Source organism: Alosa alosa, chromosome 5 (assembly GCF_017589495.1).
Source record: "Alosa alosa isolate M-15738 ecotype Scorff River chromosome 5, AALO_Geno_1.1, whole genome shotgun sequence".
Lineage (NCBI taxonomy): Eukaryota > Metazoa > Chordata > Actinopteri > Clupeiformes > Clupeidae > Alosa > Alosa alosa.
In genome coordinates, this window is record NC_063193.1 from 27,681,523 (window position 1) to 27,691,619 (window position 10,097).

Consider the following 10,097-nt stretch of genomic DNA (forward strand, 5'->3'; position numbering starts at 1 on the left):
AATTTTAAGGCCCTTTGTAGTTAATTTAAAGGACACTTTGTGCTCTAAGCGATGCCACACGTTTTTTAGGCTAAAACATTTTATGTCACTTACAGTGTTGCCACAGTTACCTTGAAAAAGTAATCTGATTACTGATTACTCCTTTAAAAAGTAACTTAGTTACTTTACTGATTACTTGATTTTAAAAGTAACTAAGTTAACGATCATAACACACTTCATCAACAGATACACATATCATCGAACACTAGGCAGGGGAGGGTAGCTGGAACTATTATTGTTATTATTATTATTATTATTATTATTAGTAGTAATATAAATAGCATCCTTCTTTCCCTCCCCCTTTTATTTACATTCTCTGATAACTTTACTAATTTCACTCTTTCTCTCTGCCTCTCCCATCGTTATTCTGCCGGGGCCCCATTGGATGGCTTGGGAGACTCGGTCCTGGCGGGGTCTGTGTGGTTTTGGCATTGGTTGGGTCCTGTGGGTTATCTATTGGCCCTGGGCCCCGGTGTGCACCCTCCTCATACGCATGCACACGCCTTGTCCTGGAAGCACACAGCACGCTTTACTCTCTTTAATCGCACTACATGTTAGGTGACATACATAAACAAAACTACAAAACAGGCTAGGGTAAGAGTGGAGTGCAGGTAGATGCCTCATCAGGTGTCTATCTGCATGCCTCACTTATTTTAATGCACACATTGTTGAGGCATACATCTTACACAGGGTAAGTGTGGTGTGCATGGGGAAATCCTGACAGATATTCACCATGCATGCCCACTTTTTTAATGCTACATTCTAGATAGACCCTCAACCTAGCCATTCACATACTGTACATATTTAGGTCAAGAGTGGCGTGTTGGGTGAAGGTCTGGGGGCGAGGTGTGGTTGGTCGTGGTAGTGGGGGATGTGTGCATATGCTGGGGCCTGAGGCGATGGGTGGCACGAGTCCTCCCTCTGTCAGCTCGTCGCAGTATAACTGCAGGGGCTGGGTGGAACTGTGGCCATTAATGGGTGCCCAGGTTGGCAATCAGTCAGGCAATCAACCAGGCAATCAGTTATTCCTATTATTATACTTATCATTAATAGAATAATTACAACTCCTCTCCTGAAAACCCTCCCTCTCTATGTTCCAGCTTCTCTCCTCCTGGCCCAACAGCAAACCAGCCTTATACATATGCGCACACACACACACACACACATCATTCACACTTTTAGATTACAAGTTACTTTTCAGCAGCTGCCAACAACACCCCCACCGCCTCAACATAAAAATGATAACCGGTTTTGCCAATACTCACTATACTGGAAGTGCATTTTAACAGTAATGTCAACAATGTATAGCAGACATCCCAACCTAACCTACTTAGATACTGAAATTCAGATGTTTGTTCGATAATGTCTAGTCAGTACACCAAATAAGGAAGGCCTATTGATAGAAATTGTGATAGTAAAATATTTAGATTTTGGTAGTTTGGCCTTTTCATGTAGCCTTGGCAACTAGCCATCTAGTATAGGCCTGAGTAATATGCAAATGAAATTACACTTGTTAAACTCACCTCAACAAGTCATTTGCAATCATTTAACCCGCCGTGAGCAATGCTAAAGTCACTGTTACAAACAGTGCAGTGTGCAAGACTTATGTTCTACTCTTATGAAACAATTGGGTACACTTTTGTGTAGTCTGATGTGAAATGGGTCTTAAATGTTCCTTTTTGAGGGGCACTGACTCTGCCATAACGCTCCTGTTCCTAGATACACTGACTGATTAATTAAGTTAATAAGAGATATAAGCCTTCCTACACTGAAAACTGATTGGTTGATTTAGCAAAACAGACCAGGATGCTCTCTGTCTTGGATGCGCTTCAGGCACACACGCACCACTCCCCTCTCTCTCCCTATCCGTTGTGTGCATGTTAAACTCAGATGCACACGCGATTTGAAGTCCGGTCTGGCTTGCGTGCTCTTGTTCGCTCTAGGTTCCAGGAGATTTTAACAGCACGCAGTGGGAGTCAATGGGAGAAATCACTAGCAGTTACACATTACACATTCATTTTAAAATCAGATGAGATTCAGCTGAACACAGTTCCATCAAACTAATTCGCCCTCAATTTCCTGATGTTGACAACAAACTTGCCTGGTAGCTAACATTCAATGTTAGCATAATTAGCCTGCTAACTAACCAACTTTATATTGTTATATGGGCTTATTCATAATGTACATTAGCCAACCCAAATAAGCTATTCAAACAGCTATTCTTTTACAAATATGGTCTTTGGTCTTTATAATTTGTCTTTTTAAGTTTAGCTTTTTGAGGCAACCAGTTTATCTTTGAAGTAATGTCAGTGTTTAGCCTTGAGAGTCACATGCCATAACACCAAATTATGTTTTACATACAAAGTTCAGGAGGAGCCCTTAGGTTTGATTGACAGCCATCACTCACCCAACTTCCATTTGTAGGAGATCATTAAACCCTCCTTACCTGCTCACTACATCAAGCTCTGGAGTTGCAAAGCCATCTCCCTTTCTCCATTTCCCTATTAGCTCGAAGCTCATATTACCCCTTATCTATAGGGGATATCAGCTCATATTACCCCTTATCTATAGGCATATTACCCCTTATATATAGGGGATATCAGCTCATATTACCCCTTATCTATAGGGGATATCAGCTCATATTACCCCTTATCTATAGGGGATATCAGCTCATATTACCCCTTATCTATAGGCATATTACCCCTTATATATAGGGGATATCAGCTCATATCACCCCTTATCTATAGGGGATATCAGCTCATATTACCCCTTATCTATAGGGGATATCAGCTCATATTACCCCTTATCTATAGGCATATTACCCCTTATATATAGGGGATATCAGCTCATATTACCCCTTATCTATAGGGGATGTCAGCTCATATTACCCCTTATCTATAGGGGGTGTCAGCAGACATCACTAGCATGTGAACTCCATTATTGCAATCCCACGACCACGGCCTGCTTCCAAGCAAAATATGCTTATTCTCAGTACTCAGTGTAAAGCAATTCAATGGACGAACTAGTGAACTGACTCACTTCATTCATTCATATTGACACTTGGACCAAAGTGAAGTGAAGCAGTTTAAGACTTTATTTGTACATCATCATGGTCCCTCTCTGAAGGATTCTAAGGCATTTGGATCATGTTTTAAGCACACTTGTGTTAAGGTTACAGGCAGGTTTTGGCTCCAAACTCGTAAGCTAACTGCATTGCCTGGGGGATTGCTCAGCCTCTTTACACACAGAACAAGCAGTCACACTCTTACTCACAGCTAACAGTTGTTGCGTAGACAAATGAAACCATCACACACAAACACACACTGGAGGTCCATGCATACACTCAGCACTAGCTCCTGGTAGGGTTCTTGCTTACAGCCACAATGTTGGTTTGCATTTGGAGTTGGACATTCATAATGATGACAGCAGTGTGTGTGTGTGTCTGTGAGTGTGTGTGTGTGTATGTGTGTGTATTTTTGTGTGCATGTGTGTGTGTGTGTGTGCACGCGAGTGTTTAGGAGAGATGTGTTGAGATGCCATTCATTAAAGTCACTTAGCACCGTGGGTCTGGATGCATCTGGTCTACTTTTTCTTTGGTTTAGTTTCTGCTTCACTCTTCTTCTCCTCCTCTGGACTCTTCTTGTCCTCTCCTTTCTCCTCCTCCTCTTCTTCATCTCCTCCCTCTTCCTCCTCTCCTCCCTCCTTCTCTCCCTCTTCTCCTCCTTCAGCATCTTCCTCCTCTTCTCCTGCCTCCTCTTCCTCACCACCTGCGTCCTCTGTTGGGGAAAGAAACACAAAGTGCTTTAAACCCAGTCATTCCATGTCATATCATCTCATGGAACTCTCAGACTTAACATGGATGGGGTCTCATGATGATATTTGTTTGTTTGTTCACTCATAAATATAAACACAGCACATGATGAGACTTTTGGTGCTGTGAGGGAATTTACATGTTTAATGTATGAGGTCTAATTACATGTTTAATGTATGAGGTCATAGATCAGTGTATGAGATATGTGAATAAAGCACTCATAGACGGGGTTGGGTCAGATTACTTTGAAATGTAATCCATTACTGACTACAAATTACATGGTAATTTTTGTAATCAGTAACGTAATCAGTTGGATTACCAAAAACATGTAACATAATCTGATTACTTTAGGATTACTTTTAGATTACTTCAATAAATATGCCCATTAAGTAAAAGACACCACCACAGAATTGATGAAAGAAGTCTTATTCTCTTTTTCTCCACTCTTCTCTAAACATGCACAACTCAGCTTAACCTTTATAAAGGCACACCTGGACAAAGAATTTAGCTTTCGCTTTTTTTGACCCAGGAACATGGCCTGAGATTGGCATAAAAAAGGGAAGCATTAAACCCAAATGACACCATTTCAATTGTGGGGGTGAGAAAATTATTATTTTGGGATGTTTTTCAACCAGGGGGGCCTGGTGACTTTCTCAAAGTAAACAGTAACACTAAAACAAGAGGCTACATTAAGATTAGGAGGAAAAGATCAGGCAGTGTGCCGAGAGACCTGCCCCAATAGTATGTACTGTAAGTTAGTAGTGAGTATATCTTTTGATCCCGTGAGGGACATTTGGTCTCTGCATTTACCCCAATCCGTGAATTAGTGAAGTCGAACCGGCAAGCCCAAAAGCCGAAGCCCTAACCAGTAGGCCATGGCTGCCCCAAAAGGCAGCATTTGAATGTTAAGCCACACAATGATCCAAAACATACAGCCAAACAAGGCAAGGAATGGTTAACAGAGAACAATATCAACATTTTAGAGCGAACCTCAATATGTCAAAAAAGTGAGCACAAGGCCAAAGTGATGGCAAATAATTGTTCCTGCCTCAGAAACCAGATTGCTGCTAAAAAGGTGCAGTCTACAATCATTGTGGAGACATGAAGAGGCTTGGTGGGTATTATGAACCATTTTGAGAGCTGTGGTGGTAAAAATAGATGTTTCCAGTGATTGTTTAAAAAGGGTATAAATCATTTTGAACAAGCAATTTTTCATAAAAATGTTAAAAAAGATAAAAACATTCCATGTTATTCCATGTTTTTACCACATTGTCTTGTTACCTTTTGGCATGTGCAAGTGTAATTTTAAAGGAACCATATGTAAGAAATGTATTAATCATAAATTAATCATAAAATGGCCCTGATATGTCACTAGACATTAAGAAATCATGTTCATTTCAAATACTTATATCACTGACAACAGTAGTCCAGCCAGGATATTGTCATTTTTAAAATGATGTTGCAGCCCTCAACTGATGTTGATGTGTTTTGTCATGTCATGTTGTGTTTTGGCCTGATGCGCCACCCTCTACCTATCTACTAATCACGAAGTCAGTAGTGTTTCGGCATCCGGGTTGGCAACCTCGAGTCAGGGGGGAGGGGATACACTGCTCTACAGTAATTTAAAAGTGATTGCAGTACCAGTTTTGGCCACAATCTTACATATGGTTCCTTTAAGTAAGAACAGACATATTGGTCAAGAGAAAATCAATATTTGCCAGGGGTATAAATATTTTTGTTCTTAACTATATCTTAAAAAAGTCTAAAAAGTGAAAGACTTGTCAAATTAAAAGATAGCTAGGCTATCATAAAAAAGTTGCATTGTTTGCATGATAAAATGTAATCAGGTAATCCCCAACAATGTAACTGTAATCTGATTACACAATTTTTTTATTGTAATCTGGGCTGATTATAGTTACTTGATTTTTGTAATCTGATTACGTAATCCAGATTACATGTAATCCGTTACTACCCAACCCTGCTCATAGATGACTATATGAGATCTGTAAATATAACACTCGTAGATGATGTCTGTGGTATGAGAGGATCACTCGTGTGATGCACATGAGATTTTGTCACTCACCCTCTCCTTCTCCCTCCTTCACTTCCTGTGCCTCTTCCTCACCCTCTCCCTCTTCCTCCTCTTCCTCTTTTTTGTCTTCATCACCTTCTCCCTCATTTCCTCCCTCCTCTTCCTCCTCCTTCTCCTCTTCTTCCTCTTCCTCCTTCTCCTCCTCCTCCTCCTCCTCCTTCGCTGGGCTGGCCTCAGCCTGTTGAGCCCGGCTGGAGGTTATCAGGTCGTCGCTGAAGAGAGAGGAGCTGAGGAGGCGCGTTCCCAGCAGGTAGGGGGCGCCAGAGCTCAGGCTGGCCTGCACGGAGAAGACGGGCCGGCCAAAGGAGGGTGTGGATGAGATGGTGTGTGAGAAGACGCTGGACATGCCCCCGACTCCACCCACATTGAAGCGTGTCTCCTCCCCCTCCAGCAGCTTCCTGTGGGACAGAGAGAGAGGGAGAAAGAGAGAGAGAGAGAAAGAGTGTGTGTAGGAGAGAAAGAGAGAGGGAGAAAGAGAGAGGGAGAGAAGAGAGGGAGAGAGAACAAGATAGAAGGACAGAGGGAGAGAAGAGTTTTAGAATACTATGGAACATTTTCATAGACTTCACAGAGCTTGTGAGTTTTTCATTGGTTGTTTTCAGAAACTCTACTAAACACAAAGAGATTCTGACCTGATGGACCTTGCACTGGTGTTTACCACCCTGTATGGGACTGCTGTGTTGCGCATGACTGACCTGTAGGCGGCGATCTCAATGTCCAGAGCCATCTTGACGTTGAGCAGGTCCTGATATTCCTTCAGGTAGCGTGCCATCTCGTTCTTCATGCTCCTCAGCTCATCTTCCAGCTGGGCAATCACGTCCTGGTGGGGACACAGAGGGGACGAGGATGGACAGAGATGGAGAAGGAGAGAAAGATGGACAGATGGAAATATGACAAAACAGAGAGATAAAGTAACAAGATGGAGAACTCGTCCTGCACTGAGCTGACCTCTGAAGTCCCCCAATATCACACACACACGCACACACACACATACAGGCGCACGCACACACATACACTGGCATGTCTATCATAGTCATCATGTGGTTCCAGTGGTCCCTACCTGCAAGTTGACATGTCTGCAGTGATCCTTATCTGCATCTACAGTATTTACCACTTCCTGGCTGCACATTAGGAAATGATAAATACATGCTACATACTTACTTCATGTCTCTGGCGGTTCATATCTGCATGCTAGCATGTCCTTGTCTGTTCTTACCTGCATGTTGGTGACCTCGGCGCTCTGTCTGTCCTCGGCCTCCAGGAGCTGCTGCTCCAGTGCGTGGTTGAGGCTCTGGCACGCCTGAATCTCCAGGTCGCGGGCTTTCAGCAGGCGTCGGAACTCTCCCGCCTCATCGCGGGCCAGACGGATGTCATCGGAGTGGCGGGCCGTGGTCTCGGCCATAGTGCTGACCTTTGAGCGGAACCACTCCTCGGCGGACTGCATGTTCTGCTGCGCCAGGCGTTCGTACTGGCCCCTGATGTCACGCAGCGCGACCGACAGGTCCGGCTTGGCCACCTCTGTCTCCACGGAGACCTGGGAGCTGTAGCGGAGCTGGGCCTGCAGCTCGGTGATCTCGCCCTCGTGCAGCCGCTTGAGGAAGGCCATCTCGTCCAGCAGCATGTCCAGACGCTTCTCCTCCTCGGCTCGGCCCAGCGCCGCCTCCTCCGCCCCCTTACGCGCCTCCACCAGCCGGCACTCGGACTCCTGGCGCGTCAGAACCTCGTCCTCGTAGCGGCCCTGCAGCGCCCTCAGGGCCTCCTCCAGCTGCCGACGGCGCTCCTGCGCGGCCTGACGCTCCTCCCGCGCCTGCTCCACGGCCGCGCGCAGCGCACGCACCTCCTGCTCGTAGATGGAGCGCAGGCAGGTGGGCTCACCATGGCGCTGTCGGAGCGCCTGCAGCTGGGCCTCCAGCGCGCGGTTCTGCAGCTCCAGGTGGTGCACGCGCTCGATGAAGCCGGCGAAGCGGTCGTTCAGCTCCTGCAGCTGCGCCTTCTCGGCCGTGCGCACGGCCTTCAGCTCCGAGCTCACCTGCGCCGCCTGGCCCAGGTCCAGCTCGCGGCCCGACGACGCGGTCAGCGCGTAGTGGGGGGTGGAGTAGGAGGTGAAGACGGAGCGGGAGCGAGACGGACCCCCGTAGCCACCGCTGCCACCGCTGCTGCGCAGCACCACCCTGCGGCGGTGGGAGGAGGGGAAGAAGGGGTCGAAGCCCAAAGAAGCCATGACAGCGTCGGGAGATCAGCCGTGCGGGAGACCAGAGAGATGACTGACACCAGAAAGGGAGAAAAGAGCAGAGAGAGATGAACACACACAGATGTTGAGGGGGTCTGTGCCTTCAGAGCTGCAGTGCAGGTCCCTTTTATAGCTGCAGTTGGGAGGAGACTGACGCAGGGAGGGGTCTTTACAGACTCTTATCATCATCAGGAGACCAGCCAGAGGGGAGGGAGGGAGGGAGGGAGAGGGAGAGACAGAGGGAGGGGAAGAGAGTGAGAGAGGGGGTGGAGAGAGGGAGGAGGGAGGGAGAGGTCAGTGAGTACAGAGAAGGAGCATTTGGACTTGGAGGAGAGTTTGAGTAATGCGCTGTCCTGCGCTGATGGCTCACTGGCTGCTCACTCTCTCTCCCTCCATCTCCTCTCACCTCTGTGTGTGCATCCTGCATTTTGTCAGCATCTAGTTGTGCATGTGTGTGTTCAGCAAATGTGTGTGTGTGTGTGTGTGTCTATGTGTGTGTGTGAGTATGACCCCCTGGCTTTGCGTCTTTTGCGTGTTTAGTAAGTATGTGTGTGTGTTTAGTAGGAGTGTGTGTGTGTGTGTGTGTGTGTGTGTGTGTGTGTGTGTGTGTGTGTGTGTGTGACCTCATGAGTCTTGTCCCCTTGTGGGTCTGACTCAGCAGGTGCTGCCACCTGTATTGACTCTGCTTCCCCACTGAATACTTCCTGACACCACACCCACACACTGACACTCACAAACACACACACACAGCCATAAGCACATGAGCTTGCGGTTTCCATGGGAACAGAATTCAGGGTGTTTCCTCTTCAAAGGTTAGCTCATTCACCTCAGTGGAGCTGAAACGACCCTAACCTGGCACCAAACTGAACCCCAGAGTCAAATTCAGACCCAAACCTGAACCTAACCAATAAAGGCTCATGTCAGCCACTCAACCAACACCTGAACCCTAACATAGCCTCCCGCAGCCACAACTCACACCTGAACCCCAACATTATAATATCATCACTGCTGAACTGCTTTGCACTGCTTAACTAACATCCAGGACGCACATAAATGTATTTCTAGGATAGGCTACAGGTCAGATTTACTATGTTTATGGTTCATTAATAGGTACATCATACATCATACAATACATACATCAGTGTGTCATCATTTTTCATTCTGCCTGATAAAATACACATTTTTAAGAGTTGAAAGGGTGACATTTGAGGTTACTAAGTTACTTCCATTCTCGTAGGTGCCTAAAGTAGTTTCCCATTCGCACATTAACAGGCAACCATCAGGAATTGTCTTTATCGCCTCTCCAACCTGAAAAAACCTCCCCTTCATCACTGTATTGATTTATGTAGACACGCAGCTGCGGCTCTATAAATACAGCGGGGCAGCAGTCCACTGCATCTCCCCACACTCACCGCATTCTCACACTCGACATCTGGTCAGGACGCACCGACAGACGCACCATCTCCGCAGAGCACGCACACCGGGGCTGCACAATGGATGTCATCGGGGCTCCATCCCGCAGGAGAATGCTCGAGACTCGGAGCATCCGCTCATCCCCACCCGCCAGCCTAAGATCACACTCCTGGTCTCAGAGAAATCCGGGGTCCATGTCCATCTCCTACAAAAGAACTACCAAGATGCCAGCCAGCAGGGCGTACACGACCGCGCCAGACAACCTGGAACTCTCATCCGCATTCAACGGTGACCACACGCGCAACAACGAGAAGGAACAACTTCAAGGGTTGAATGACCGATTCTCCAGTTATATCGATAAAGTCCGGTATCTGGAAGAACAAAACAACCTGCTGGAGACTGAAATCCAAGAACTCCGGCAGAAAAAGTTCACTCAGTCGCAACTTAGTGATGCTTTCGACCAAGAGCTCAGCGAACTCCGCTCCGCGCTCGAGCAACTGCATAGAGAGAAA

The 10,097-nt window shown here is 46.4% G+C and overlaps 1 protein-coding gene across 1 annotated transcript; it reads right to left on the bottom strand.

The window, feature by feature from the left end:
* Positions 1–3,110: 3,110 nt before the first annotated feature.
* neflb (neurofilament light chain b) lies at positions 3,111–8,286 on the bottom strand. Its single transcript, XM_048244227.1, has 4 exons — positions 7,159–8,286; positions 6,638–6,762; positions 5,934–6,340; positions 3,111–3,806 (listed from the first exon to the last, which is right to left on the bottom strand). Exons 1-4 carry the CDS (start codon positions 8,161–8,163, stop codon positions 3,622–3,624), a joined length of 1,722 nt encoding a protein of 573 aa, XP_048100184.1. The 5' UTR covers positions 8,164–8,286; the 3' UTR covers positions 3,111–3,621.
* Between the last annotated feature and the right edge of the window lie 1,811 nt (positions 8,287–10,097).

Coding starts and splice junctions, on each gene's coding strand:
- neflb (XM_048244227.1), bottom strand. CDS start 8,163: ATGGCTTCTTTGGGCTTCGACCCCTTCTTCCCCTCCTCCCACCGCCGC. Junction 6,341..6,637: donor ATTGAGATCGCCGCCTACAG/GTCAGTCATGCG, acceptor TCTGTCCCACAG/GAAGCTGCTGGAGGGGGAGG. Junction 3,807..5,933: donor GAAGGAGGGAGAAGGAGAGG/GTGAGTGACAAA, acceptor CAGAGGACGCAG/GTGGTGAGGAAGAGGAGGCA.